General features: G+C 58.5%; 1 protein-coding gene across 1 annotated transcript in view; it reads left to right on the forward strand.

Moving 5' to 3' along the window:
* Positions 1–5200: 5200 nt before the first annotated feature.
* DOK7 (docking protein 7) overlaps positions 5201–14693 on the forward strand; it is a 27212-nt gene continuing 17719 nt past the window's right edge. The window contains exons 1-2 of the mRNA XM_027773576.1: positions 5201–5444; positions 7388–7588. Of these exons, the coding sequence (XP_027629377.1) occupies positions 5225–5444; positions 7388–7588 (421 nt within the window). The 5' untranslated portion in view covers positions 5201–5224. The remainder of the gene's footprint in view (positions 5445–7387; positions 7589–14693) is intronic.

Genomic DNA, 14693 nt, shown 5'->3' on the forward strand with positions numbered 1-14693 from the left:
TGTGTGTGTGAGTGTGTGTGTGTGTGAGTGATGTGTGTGAGTGTGTGTGTATGAGTGATGTGTTGTGTGAGTGATGTGTGTGAGTGCGTGTGTGATGTGTGAGTGATGTGAGTTTGTGTGTGTGAGTGTGTGTGTGTGTGTGAGTGATGTGTGAGTGATGTGTGTGAGTGTGTGTGTATGAGTGATGTGTTGTGTGAGTGATGTGTGTGAGTGCGTGTGTGATGTGTGAGTGTGTGTGAGTGTGTGTGTGAGTGTGTGTTTGAATGATGTGTGAGTGATGTGAGTGTGTGTGTATGAGTGATGTGATGTGTGAGTGATGTGAGTGTGAGTGTGTGTGTGAGTGTGCGCCTGCCTCACCACCTTGGCCCTCGCCACGATGGTTTACATCTGCGACACTCTCCCCCATGGACTCTGCCTTACCTTCGTCTCCTTTCACTGGAGCAACCCTGGTGCCCTTCGCCCCGCCCAGAACCCTCAAGACTCTCCTCCCTCTTCTGCCTCTGGCCGGGGTCCCCAGGGAAGGCTGCAGCCTGGCGGTGCCCTGGCAGGCAGAGCCCATGTTTCTGCAGGTGCTGCTCCCCAGCCCGACCTGGCTTGCCTCAGGCCCGGCCCTGAGTTTCTGTTCCTCTGCCTGTTCCTGCAGATGCTTTGAGCTGACCCGCGCTCTCCACAGAATGGGGTTTTTAAACATGGTGGATTTATCGCACAAAGGTGCTGGGGGACGGGGGTGGGAACAGCTGCTCCTGCAGCGCCCACTGGGCCCCCACTCACCACTCCCACGCAGCCTCTCCCACCCTGAGGACTGAGGTTAGGGGTGGGTGTCAGCCGCTGGAGCCGGGCAGGAGGTACGTGCTTCGTGGGGCACTGACCACCACCCTGTTCTGTTCATATTTAATTATCGTTCTTGGAAGGTGTGTTACTTTCCTGGGGCTGCTGTATCGAAGCAGCACAAACTGGGGGCTTCGAACACCAGGTCATAGTCCGAAGACCAGAGGCAGATGTCCAGGTGTCCTCAGAGCCACACTCCCTCTGAAGGCCAGAGTCGCATGTCCAGGTGTCCCGAGTCACACTCCCTCTGAAGGCCCCAGGGCAGAATCCTTCTGCCTCTCTCTGCTCCTGGTGGTTCCAGATGTTCCTGGCCTGTGGCCACATCACTGCTGCCTCTGCCTCTGTCTGCGATCACCCGGCCTCCTGTGTGCCCGTGCCCCCTCTTCTGTCTCTCCCGGAACACTTACTACTGGGCTTAGGGCCCACAGATAGCTAACAGTCTCATCTTAAGATCCTTAACTTGATCACAACTGCAAAGACCCTTTCCTCAAATGAGGTCACACAGGGACTGGGGTTAGGAGCAGACCTAGCTCTTTGGGGCCACTGTCGCGCTCACTGCAGGCTCACAAAGGCGCCCATTGGTTCTTAGGTGCCCTTAAGGTGCCAGTTGTGGGTCTGTATTTGTAGACATAGTCCAGAAAGGTCAGGCAGGCTGAGGAGTCGCATCAATGAATCAAGGAGAAGGCTTCAGGGACTAACTGGGGTCCTGCACGTGGATCCCCAGAGCCAGTCTCGCAAGTGTGGACGTCCATCCAGAAGAGGGGAGGCCTGCTCGGAAGCAGGCAACGTGGGGGGCTGTCTTAGCCATTTCCGGCAGTGACCGGGAGTGCAAATCACAGGGGAATGGAGCCCTACGTCACCTCGGTGATGTCCATGGCTGCCTTCCATGGCTGTGGTGGGGACTGTAAGCCCTGCAGAGCCGAAAAGGCGCACTCTCTGGCCCTTACCAGAATGTGCGTTGACACCTCATCTATCGGGAGCATATCTTCTTGAACAAGAGAGGTGACAGTGCGCCCTGCCATGCTGGGCGGTGGTCTTTCAACGGACAGGACGTCCCAGGTGCCGGTGCTGAGCCGGGCCACAGGGCTGTCACTGGGCAGGGGCAGAGATGGGCTGCCTTTGGGAGCTCAGAATAGGCGAGGGCACAGGAAACTGCCTAAGGATGGGAGTTGGACGTGGGCGGTCAAGAGGGGCTCTGTGAGGCGGCCTGAAGGTGCACATTGAAGGACGCTGGACTGGGCTGGCGAGTCCCTCTGCAGGGGAGGCCTGAGAGGGTGGAAAGGCAGGTGTGCGCCGAGAAGCGGCCTGTGCAGAGTGGTGAGGACAGATCTCGGGGTTCTGTGACTGGAGAGGGACCCCAGCTTCGACTCCCAGTGGAGGATGTCACTGGAGGCCCTCGTGGGGGGGCACTCATGCTCTGTGTCCTCTTGCTGCTCTGGGTGAGGACTGGGAACCTTGATGGTCAGAGGAGAGAAGGGGTGTCCGGGCCCAGAGTGTCCATGTGGGGAGAGGTGGGGGTGCCCGAGGAACTGAGGGTCACACAGTGGGTTTCAGGAGGCAGTGGCAGAAGCAGTCCAGGGCAGTAGCGTGGCAACCATGGAGTGGGGCCACAGGGAGGAAGGGCTGACGTGGGGGGGTCACATGCGGGTCACCTGGTAGCCTGAGCCACAGGGAACCTAGGCAGCGTCAGACCTGGCGATGCAGACAGATGTTTAGCCTAGTATGACACGGGAACACACGGAGATGCACGCTGGGCATGGACTGTGTGCGGAGCTCCACACGCCTTCCCAAAGAGGGCCCTCTCGGCATTGCTGCAGGCGTGCTCCTGTTGTCCCCACGTTCCAGATGGGGACACTGAGGCCAAGACCTCCAGAGGCCTCCCAAAGGCCATATGGCTGTGGGACAGAAGGTCCCACTGGGCCTTGCCCTTTGGGAGGGCCCATGATGTGGCAAGGGGTGTAGCCCTGTGTGAGGTGTGACTCTCCACGGTGGAAGCCTTGGCCACTCCACCTGAATGTTACTGAGCTCTTCAGGGCTGCGGCCTTTGGCGGCAGAGGTGACCAGGCAGCCATCCCACGAGATACCTCTGCCACAGAGGGCCATGAACCGTGTCGCAGAGCTTGGGGTGGCCACAGTACTCTGGCTGCCCCTTGATGGCTGCTCCACAGAGACTGCCTCCCTGTCCTCCTACATGTCCCTTACGTTTTCACTGCTGGGTGCTCGGTGACATGTTTTGGGGGACGTTTCCATAATGACACCTTCTGTTTATGCTACCTTGTTTGGTTTATTTGTCTCTTGGTTAGATTCTTGTTTTCCGTTTATGAGTCTCCAAAAGGCTGTCTTCCTGGGCCGCTTCCCAGGAGCTCATGCTCGACACCTCGCGGGCAGGTGGCGTTCTGTGGGTTCTGTGGGCTTCTTTCTCAACCTGGGAATGCCTCTGATTTTTTTCCAGTTGTAACATTTCAGACACTGGACAGGTTCTCAAATAGGAAGTGAAAGCCCCTGCCGCCCCTCTCAGTCTCTATTTTGTTTTTGTTTTGTCTTTTTTTTTTTTTTTTTTGAGAGGATTTTGCTATAGGGCGTGTGTGCTCGCCAAACAGACAGAGACAGAGAGATAGAAAGCAAGAAACCACCCCCCAGGGGGGATGGCCACACCGCAATCCCTTCTCCATTCTCCCCTCGGGATCTTGGGCACGTGCGCACACGTGCCTGGTGCGAGTTTAAGCCACCGGGTCCGGGACGCGAACCGCGGTCAACTACGTGGGAGTCCAGCGACATAGCCATTATGCTAACTGCTGGCCCCTCAGTCTCTATTTTTTAAGTAAAATGTTATTGTCACACCACATCCCTCATTCCAGCCGTGGCTGTTTTGTGCTACCCCAAAGCCAAAACCCATTGCTCTCTGGGTCCTCCCACGGACACTTGCCGCCCTCGGGCCCCGCTTCCTCTCACGGCCATGAGTCTCTGACCGTGGAGTGCTGGGCTGGGAGGACAGCAGACACACACCACCACGGCTCTGTTCCGGATGCCGTTACAAACGTCAGTGCTCGGGTCAAGTTCGTTTGGGATTTTGGTTCTCACTTGGGTTTGCTGGGCCTGTTGGCAAAGTAGGAGCCCTTCTCACAGGCTGAAAGTGGAGGTTCGCTCGGCAGTCCTCGGGTTCTCCCCCTTCACGCACTACTTGAGGTTGCTTCACACGTGCAACTTCAGGTGTCTGCCTAAGACCCCAAACCTCCATCCCCACCGAAGAGGCCCTCCCTGCCAGGAACCTGGGTGGAGGGGAGACCTTTGGTGTAGCCTGGATGGACGCCGGGAGGGCCAGGAGCTTTTATTATTTTTAAGTTATTAGTTGTTCTTTGTGTTATTATTTACTCTGCCAGAGGGAGTGTGGACTCACTGGATAGAGACAGACAAAGAGGGAGAGGGAGAACGCAACTCTCAGTGGGGCGTGGTTACGCCACAACCCCTTCTCCAGCTCTCCGTCCCCTTTGGACTGTGGGCCTGCATGCCCATGTGCCTGGTGTCATTACACGGCCGGTCACGTGGGAGCCGGCTCCCGTAACCAGCAGCCACGGGGCCAGCCCCAGGAGCTCTAACTGCACTGCGCTTTCTGTTCTCTGGGGTCAGGCACGCAGCACCACCGTGGCTGTGCCTTTGGGCAGCCGAGTGACTCGCCAGGGCCACACGGCTGGACACGTTGTACTGTATTTGACCTGCACCCCGGGGTCCAGTGGGCCGCATGGGACTCGCTCACGTTCATGCTGGCGTGATGGTGATGACAGGTGCAATACTGGGACGTGGGGACTTGAGGACGGGCATCGGAATTGCCCAGGAGAGTCCGGGAGGTGGGACGTAGGCATCGCCCCTGCGAATGGAGGCAGCGGCTGGGTAGAAAGGGGCGGGAGCTCAGGCCCACACCTGAAACCAAGAGAACCAGAGGGGACGTGGGGCTGGGTGTGGCAGGAGCTGGCGCAGGCTGGGCCAGCATAGGCAGGGCTGAGGTGGGAGCCTCACTGCTGGGCAGGCTCCGTGCTGGGTCCCCCAAATCACCAGCCGAACTCCTGCAGCCCTGAGTGTGGCCCAGGTGGGCTCCAGAGATGGGGCAGGGCAGAGTTGCTGGTGGAGGTCTAGGGCCCAGCCATGGGGGGCGGAGTGAGGTGGGCCTTGCACAGCCCTGCTGGGCCCATGTCTGCTCTCATGACCTCTGGGCCTTGCAGGGTGAGGGAGGTGCCCCGTTTTGAACACAAGGACACAGTGGCTTAGAATGGTAAGTGGCTTACCCAGGGTCAGGCCCCCAACCAGGTCTCTTCCCAGCTGTGCAAGGGCCTCCTTGGGGGGTACTGAGGACTTGGGGGTGCCGCTGACGGCCCCTCTCTCCCGTGCAGACTGCCTGCTGATGCTGGCCTACAAGGACAAGTCGGATCGTGCTAAGGGCCTGCGGGAGCGTAGCAGCCTGACCCTGGAAGACATCTGTGGCCTGGAACCCGGCCTGCCCTACGAAGGCCTGGCCCACACTCTGGCCATCGTCTGCCTGTCCCAGGCAGTCATGCTGGGCTTCGACAGCCGTGAGGCCATGTGTGCCTGGGACGCCCGGATCCGCTACGCCCTCGGCGAGGGTGAGTGACTCGGGCAGGGATCCGAGGGGAGGGCCTCCCTCCTTAAGTGCCCCAGGGGCCCCTCGCCCATCTGGGCCTCAGAGGCAGAAGAGGCTCTGAGGAATCATGTAGAAATGGCGGGACGATGGTGGGCCTCTCGGTGGTTAGACCCTGCTCTGCCCTGGGCTTGTGCTGAGTGCAGGGTCACCAGAGCCCAGTCACTACCTGAGCCAAGGATCTGAGGTGGGGGAGCCTGCGGGGGTTCTACTCTCCCTAGCAAGACCCTGTTAGTCAGAACTGGACCTTTACCTCGAGCTGGTGTCTGTCTAGAGTGAGCGGCCTCCCAGGGTCCTGCCCCTTGCTTCTCACCTGGTGTTCCCACCCAGAACCCATGCATGAGGAGAGGGTGGCGGTACCTGGAGCAGGAGCAGGCCGGGCCAGGGAGGGGCTGTCTTCCCATACGGGAGGGTGGAGTCAGGGCCTGGGCTCCCACCTGCGTCCAAGGAAGGCTGGGGGTCGGAGGGCCGTGCTGTCCTGGGGAGGTTTGCTCTAGAGGAGGCCGACCCAGCACACAAACGCCTGTCCCCCGTCACAGTCCTGCAGGGAGGCCAGGCCGACAGGGTGAGCTCCCTGTGTGACAGAGGGAAGTGAGGTGGCTACCCTGGTGGGGAGCAGGCATCTCAGGGGACCCGGGACGGGTGGGCTGGGCCCAGAGCACTGAGCAGAGGCTCAGACGCCGGGCCTGGGACTGACTGCAGGAGCCGCAGGGCTGGGACTAGGTGGGTGCACGCATCTGGGGTGCCAAACCCTCGGCCAGCAAGGGCAGCACTATTTTAACTCAGGGTTTTCTAAAATATCAAAATCAGTACAAAAACCGCACAATGAACAAAACCTCCCAGTTTTAGATCAAATTAACCTCTGACCTGTGCTGCACGCCCCCTCACCTGACCTGATCCAGCAACCCTGACCCACCTGCCTTAAAAACGTGGTATTTTAGAACCAGCAGGTGGCAAGATGGTTTGTTACTGGACTCCCACATGGTCGACCACTGTTCGAGTCCTAGACTCAGCAGCTTAAAATTCACCCTGGGTGTGTGTGTGTGTACATGCCCAAGATCCCGAGAAGAGAATGGAGGAAAAGGGATTGCAGCATTGCCATCCCCCTGGGGGTGATTTCTTACTTTCTGTCTCTCTGACTGTCTTTCTCTGGCAAGCACATGTGCACTATAGCAAAAATTTCTTAAAAAAAATAAAAAGAAGGAAAAAATTTGGTATTTTGTTCACCATGAACTCCTAATACCTTGTCTTTATGTATTCTAATTGCCAGAGGGCCCGCTCACTTTCCAGAGAGAGACAGAGAGAGGAAGTGAGACAGAGAGACAAAGCACCCCTAATGGGTGTGGTCACTCTGCAATCACTTCCCCTCCAGGTCCCCCTCCTGTTAGGATTTTGGGCCCGCATGTATGTGCACCTAGGGTGTTTTTCAAACTGTTGGAGTTGGGATTTGATCCGTGGCTGGCCATGTGGTAGCTGACTCCCTTAACCACTAGGCTATGGGCCCAGCCCTACTTTCTATTTTTTAAAAATCCCGCGATATAAGCATTATGCCATCTGCTGGTCCCAAGTCTTTAAGGAAGGGTGGGTCAGGTGGCCCGATCAAGTCAGGGTAGAGGAATGCACAAGCACAGTTCAGAGCTCAATTTTATCTTATTAAAATACCATTTCTCTGGGACCAGCAGGTGATGTGGTGGTTAAGGCACAGGGCTCCCACAGGGCCAATGGTTGTTCGAGTCCCAGACCCAGCAGCTTGAAAATCATGTGAGGCACATGTTGTCCTCTGCGGAGCCACGCCGGCCCCCCTCCCCCTCGGGGACACTGGGGTGCTGCACCCCCTCCCTGCCTGCTCCCAGCCTCTCTGCCCTCTCCTCCTGGTGATGCCCTTTTGCCCCCTGCCTGGCCCTTCAGTGCACAGGTTCCATGTGACGGTGGCTCCTGGCACCAAGCTGGAGAGCGGCCCAGCCACCCTCCACCTCTGCAATGACATCCTCGTCTTGGCCAGGGACGTCCCTCCAGCTGTCACGGGGCAATGGAAGCTGTCCGACCTCCGGCGCTATGGGGCCGTGCCAAATGGATTTATCTTCGAAGGCGGGACGAGGTGTGGGTACTGTAAGTATTCTGGGCGCATGGGGACACCGTGGTCAGCTCGCACCTGCCCGAAACTGCTGGTGTGAGCTGGCCGGCCGCTCCCAGGCTTGCTTGGCTGCCATCTGGGACCCTGGTGGGTGGTTGGTTGTGTGTTGCCACGCCTCGATGTCCGTAGTCGCTCTGCAGACAGAAACTCGGCTTGTGTTGCCCCTAGGCCCTGGCTGGCATCCCTGCTCCTCCCCGGTGAGGGACCCAGGGGACCTCGCGCCCCAACAGCTTACGGCCCTGTGACACCCCGTGCCCGAGGTCACAGTGCATCAGCTACTTGTGTTCAGGTTTAATGAAAAAAATAAAAAAAGAGGTAGAGAAAGCACCCCATAGGGTGTCACACAGAGGGCAGTGCAGTCAGTGACCAGGACTTCCTCATGGGCACACTAGCCCCTGCGGCCTGAGCAGCTGTGCAGAGCTGCTCCATGTCCCCAGTGAGGCGGCCAAGGTGTGGAAGGGGCGGGCAGGCCCCTGACGCGGGAGGCGTGAAGGCCTGTCCTCGGAGAGGCGGTCGTGGACCAGAGCGTGCATCCAAGCATGGCCCATCTGGGGCAGGGTTGGAGGAAAGCCCCTCACTTCATACAGACCTTGAGGTGCCCTGCCAGGGGTCACTGCAGGGATGGGGTCATTCGAAGGTCTCCTATGCACTGTCCTCCCGGGTGGGGGGGTGAGGACCCAGAGGGGCCGCTCGGTGGGCCTGCAGTCACTGTGGGAGGGCTCAGAGCCCCCCTCCTCTCTCTCCAGAGCGGGAGGCCCTTGTCTATGCTGGCTGCCCACAGGGGCCGGTGAGGGTCTGTGTGCTGGGTAAAGGGGCAGGACCTGGGGTAAGCCACATGCTCTGAGCACCCCCAACTCCTTTAAGGAATCCTTGCCCCCCACTTTGTTCAGAGGAGGGGATGGAGGCTCTGGCTAGGACTGTCCTCGCGTGCCCTTCTCCGTGAGGGGGCATTAACCCCCGCTGTCGTGTGACATGAGAGGACACGTGAAGGGCTTAGCCCGGCATCTGGCCAGGCCTGGGTGTCCTTCAGCCTCTGGGCCTTGCAGAATGGCCTGGGCTCTTCAGACAGAGCGTGGACAAGCTGGAAGGCACCCGAGTTGTGCCAGACACCGGGCACCCAGACCCGCCGTTCTGCAAGGGCTGGGTGGGAGGTGGGTAAAAGCCCCCGAGGGTTCCATGTTTTGGAAGGCCCTTGGGCAAACCCAGTGGGTCTCGCTGTGGAAGCCAGCCTTGTCAGGGTTTCTGACGAGGCAAGACATAACCACGCAGATGTTGAGCAGAGAGGTGGAGGAGGAAGAGGTAAGGCTCCATTCCTGTTGAGGCAGCAGGAGGCCTGGGTGAGCACAACTGTTTCCCCCACCTGCTCTGGGGCCGTGGGCGGGAGGGGTGAGACAGGGGGCTGCCAGAGTTCTCTCTGCTGGGTGAGCCTGGGGCTCACGCTCTGGCAGGTTGGGGGTGGCAGCACTTGGGTACTGGAGCTGCAGGGGTGGGGGTGATCAGGGCGACCAAGTCTGGGCATGCTGGAGTGGCTGGCTTCATTTCCCTCCATACGCAGATGGTCACAAGCTATGCCAGTCACCTGGACACTAGCAGCCTGCCTTCCCGTGCAGCCCTGGGGGCCTGGAGCTGCTTGGCACACCTGGAGGAGGGGCAATGCCCTTGCCCCCTCTGAATTCCCAGGCACTGGCAGGGAACGGCTCCCTCTCCAAGCCGGGGCAGGGCAGGAGGACCTGTTTCCTCGGAGACCTATTTATTTTGTCCCGGACAGAATGGACTGAGGCCCACAGGATATTTTTCCTCTGAGGCATCTGAGTTTAAATTCGGTGTCCTGGTGTGGGTGGGCTGCTTTTCCGTTTGCAAACAATCCGAGGCGTCAGAGTGGCAGGAGGAGGTTGTGTTTTCCTGGGTTGCTAGAAAATCAGGGTGAACTATTACAGGGCCACCCTGATGCTGCTTCTTCCCAGCAAGGTCTTGAGTTAGCTCCATCCTGCAGCCGTGGCTGGCGCAACAGAGGCCCCTGTAATGCAGCACCCAGGGCCAGCTGTTCTTGGTCCTGTATAGGGCCTGGTCCAGGGGAGGGTGCTCGTGGGAGTCTGTCTCCACCCCGCTCCGAGCTCCATGGGCAAACAGGTTCTACCACCCAGTACTGAAGGTCAGGCTGGAGGACCAGCTGGGCCTGCTCTCCCTCTGTCCCCAGAAGGACACTGGGCTCCATTCTTCCCCAGAGAAAAGGCTGGCCACAGCTCTAACTTAAGCTGGTGTCCAGATTGTCATGGGAAACCGTCTGAGCTGAGCAGTGATGTCCTTGTTGCAACCCTGGGTACAGGGGCTGGGTGACAGGGCTGGGGCAGGACACACATGGCCATGCCTGCAGGGACAGGCCAGAGGCGATGGTGGGGAGAGAGGCCGAGGGACCTTCGCCCTGGGTGGCACAGCCAGCTGGCAGCAGAGAAAGTAGGGGCCCTGAGAGGGCACCCCTCCTTGAGTGCAGGAAGGGAAACCTTAGAAGGGCAGGGATGCTTGGGCTGGGCCGTAGGGATGAGTAGCAGTTCCTAGCAGAGAGCACGTGTCTGCCCTTAACTGGCACTTCAAGGGCATCTCCACGGCTGCGTGAACCCGGCCTTGAACAGAGGAACAGGGTCCTTGGGTGCTGGGACCCCGGTGGCGCAGAGAGCTGGGCAGAACCCAGCTGGTGCCTGAGGCCATGCCAGAGGTGCTATGGTGACCGCCTTCTGGGGTACCGTTACGCCCACTCTGGTGCTGGCTGCTCACTGGAGCCCTTCCTCAGAGGGGTGCCTGGGCTGAGCTCTCTAGGGGGTTGGAGAGCACATTTAAGGCTTACGGGCCTTGGCAGGGAGACTGGTTTCTCTGGTCTTTAAGCTTTGGCTGCATGCCTGAGCACCCAATTCCTCAGGAACAAGATTCGTGGTCGCCCATGGTGGCACGTGATGGGGATACGTTACATTCTGACACCCGTGGCCATGTGAGATTCTGACACTCAAAGTCCGAGCACACATTTTAGTGGGTCCCTGCAAGGATAAGAGGCCATGTGGAAACTGCAAGTGGAAGGGATGCTGTAAGGGACCAGGGGACTGGCCAGTGGCCCAAGGCCATGTCATGGGGTCTGTGTTCTCCTCTGAGGGGGCAACCTGGTGGTGAGGGCCCCCGGGTGCAAGTAGGACTTACTCACCTGCAGTGCAGAATCCAGCTCCTGTCACGCTCTCCCGGTGCCCCACAGCCCCAGGTCCTCGGTGCTGAGCCACAGGCCCTGCTTCCTGCTGTCCCGTGTCTTCTCTCCTGCTGGGTCCAGTCCAGGGACTGTGTCTGCCACTTCCCAGCCTTCTCAGGGGCACAGAGAGCATTTTTCAATGATTGTGATTTTTTTTTTTTTTGGAGAGGTTTTTCACTATAGGTTGCGTGCGCTCGCCAGAGAGACAGAGAGAGACATAGAGACAGAAAGCGAGAAATCACCCCCCAGGGGGAATGGTCACGCCGCAATCCCTTCTCCTCCATTCTCCTCTCGGGATCTTGGGCACGCATGCACCACGCCCGGCGTGAGTTTTAAGCCACCGGGTCCAGGACATGAACCGCAGTCGACTACATGGGAGTCCAGCGACATAGCCATTACGCTAACTGCTGGTTCCCTGATTGTGATTTTTTAAGGTGAGTGAAGCGTGAACCCCCTGCCGGAAGACGCTTTTGTGTGTAGAGCACAGGTGTCTGCCCGCTCCGAAACCCCCTGGGGGCTGGCAGGCTTGCAGGGTAATCAGAACAGGTGGGAGCCCTGCTCTCTGATCCTCAGATGCCAGGGGCTTGAGGGCGTGTGTTCAGTTCTCCTCACGGGGCCCAGGGTGCAGGGGTCAGAGGCCTCGGAGCCTCTGAGAAATGAGGAGTTTAGGGTCCCCAGAGGGCAAGAGGGGAGTCGGGGAGGGATGCAGAGCTCAGCCTGGGCATGTTAGAGGAAGCTCTCTGAAGGAGGTCAACCTTAGAGGGCTTCTGCAGGGTGAATAGGAGTTTGCCCGGTTGTCAAATTGTGTGGAAGGTTGGGGAAAGAAAAGGGGGCGCTCCGGACATAAGCCAAGTATCTGTTCTGTTGCTGATAAGGAAATACCTGCGTCTGGAGCTGTCTAAGAATAGGGGCTTATTTGGCTCGGTTTTCTCCTTTTACACCCACCAGGGCTCAATCACAGACACCTCTCTGAGGCCCCGCCTCTCGACACCATCTCCACGGCTCACTAAATTGAAGCACGTCAGACCACAGCAATGGGCAGCTCTCCAGGTGTGGGTGGGGGACGGAGGGGCTGGTTGAGAAGAAGTGGTACCTGTGTAAAGTGGACCAGTGTGTGCATGGTGTTCTCAGGGCAGTAAGGAGCCATTGACAGTGCTTGAGCAGGGGAAGGATGTTTAAGACAATCATTTGGGGATCAGCAGATGATGTATTATGTGGCTGGACTCCAATGTAGTCGAATGCAGTTTGAGTTCCAACCCAGCAGGTTGAAATTCACACCAGGCGCGTGTGTGTGCGTGCCCAAAATCCTGAGAGGAGAACAGAGAAGAAGGGATTGCAGTATGGCTGTCCCCCCAGCAGGTGATTTCTTGCTTTCTGTTTCTCTGTCTCTCCCCCTGGCGAGTGCAGCTGATAAGGAAATACCTGCGTCTGGAGCTGTCTAAGAATAGGGGCTTATTTGGCTCGGTTTTCTCCTTTTACACCCACCAGGGCTCAATCACAGACACCTCTCTGAGGCCCCGCCTCTCGACACCATCTCCACGGCTCACTAAATTGAAGCACGTCAGACCACAGCAATGGGCAGCTCTCCAGGTGTGGGTGGGGGACGGAGGGGCTGGTTGAGAAGAAGTGGTACCTGTGTAAAGTGGACCAGTGTGTGCATGGTGTTCTCAGGGCAGTAAGGAGCCATTGACAGTGCTTGAGCAGGGGAAGGATGTTTAAGACAATCATTTGGGGATCAGCAGATGATGTATTATGTGGCTGGACTCCAATGTAGTCGAATGCAGTTTGAGTTCCAACCCAGCAGGTTGAAATTCACACCAGGCGCGTGTGTGTGCGTGCCCAAAATCCTGAGAGGAGAACAGAGAAGAAGGGATTGCAGTATGGCTGTCCCCCCAGCAGGTGATTTCTTGCTTTCTGTTTCTCTGTCTCTCCCCCTGGCGAGTGCATGTGCCCTATAGCAAAAACAAAACAAACAAATAACAAAACTCTCTCAGGAAAAAAAAGAGATAGCCAGCCATAGACAGTCATTTTGGCCCCAGGTTCAGATGGGACTGGAGGAAGAGAGGAAGCAGGGAGCCATGAAAATGTTCTGGTTCTGGTCCAGAGAAGGGAGGGCGAGGCTGCCCCAGCAGCAGCTGTGTGGGTGGAAGGGCCCTGTGGATTCCCGGAATGTTAACAAGGTTGTGACTGACAAGGGGCCCGGGTGAAAGAGGGTCTTGCTGAGTTGAGAGTCCCAGGACAGCGGCTGGGAGTGAGGACATTTAGCTCTCGTGGAGCCCCTGCCCTGTGACTGGGTTCCAGTGCTTTGCCACGGTGGGAATGGGACGGGGTCCAGGCAAGAACACCTTGTCCAAAGTCCCCTGGCCCCTGGCTTGTAGCAGAGTGACACTTTGAACTGTGGTCATTTGCTACTGGCTTTTGTGGGTTTCTAGGAGCTGATCCTGCATTTAATCACCTTTCTGCGGATTCTCTGAGTCTAGACCACCCGTGGCATTGTGACAGCCTGTGGTTTATTTCAATGCCTGGCTCTGGTCCTGGCTGGGGTCCGCCCACCCCATAGCCCACTTTGCACTTACCCACGGGATGCATCCGGGCACCATGAGCGTCCAGGGAGATGCAGGGCACTCGGGCTGGCCATGGTGCACCTCCCTGCACAGGCCCTTGGTGTGGGTCAGGGTGCTCTCGTGCATATGAGCACGCCTGCGCTCACCCCTGACCTGTGAGGTGTGCATGTGCCACCCCACTTTCCCGATGAGGAAACCGAGACAGAGGGCCTGTCAGCTCGCCTGGGCGTTCACGGGGACGGTGCTCCCTGGCGGCTGGGAGATGGCCCCATGCCCGGGCTGCTCCTCAGCTGCCCTGCCGTGGCCGCCGCCCTTCCTCCTGCTGGCTGAGTGGCATGCTGTCCGCGCCTGCATGGGAGGACAGCATTTCCTCTTCCTCTCGAGGAACAAAGCCCCCTCTTGGGCAGAACAGGCTGGAGGCCCACGAGCAGGGCCAGCTGCTGGATCATTCAGACTTGCCAGCTGTCAGCAGCCTCTGATGGCACTTCCCCCTGGGGGTGGTTTTGCTCCTGTCTGTTTTCTCTGGGGCAGAAAAGCAGCCTGAAGGGCAGGCATGGTGCCCATGCCCCCAAAGGTGGGTCATGGGCAGGCCTGGGGAATCATGTGGACCATGAGCCCCTTCCACACCTCCAAGGGCCAGAAAGGAGATTCCTGGGCCCAAACCCTGCTCAGTCAGGGTTCCAGTGATAGCAGACCCTTCCTAAACACTCCTCAGGTCGCTCTCGGGGTCTGGGTCCTTGTCCACCGGGCAGGGGTCCTTGTGGCCCTGGATCCTGGCCTCATGAGTGCTTGGCATATGCCTCATCCCCACAGCCCAGCCCCAGCCTCCGTGGGTGGGACTTAGAGGCTCATGGACAAGACCTTGGGCCCTTTGGGCTGCTCCCACTCCTTAGCAGCTTTCCAGCTTGTAGTATGGACGTGGCCCCAGCGGTGCCTGGGCTGTGGGTGTCAGCTCCCACACCCGGCCCGCCACTCAGTCCCTCCCCCCATCATGGGTTGGGTCACCCTGGATACCCTCTCCGAGGATGGGCTGGGAGCAGGACTCTTGGTGGGCTCTTGGAGAGACAGAGAAAAGTAAGCTCCAGGGCTTGCCTTGAGGTTCCCTCAGCTGCATAGGCTGAGCCCTGGTGAGCAGGGGCCCACTGAGGCAGAAAGGGGGCATGGCCTTAGCTGAGCCTGGCAGGGTGAGCAGGGTGTCTGTGGGTGGACAGGGACACCGTGATGGACTCCCTGCTTAGGAAGAGAGCCCAGTGACATGGCCCAGGCATCTACACTCTGCTCCAGAAA

Source organism: Tupaia chinensis, unplaced genomic scaffold (assembly GCF_000334495.1).
Source record: "Tupaia chinensis unplaced genomic scaffold, TupChi_1.0 Scaffold000360_1, whole genome shotgun sequence".
Taxonomy (NCBI): Eukaryota; Metazoa; Chordata; class Mammalia; order Scandentia; family Tupaiidae; genus Tupaia; species Tupaia belangeri.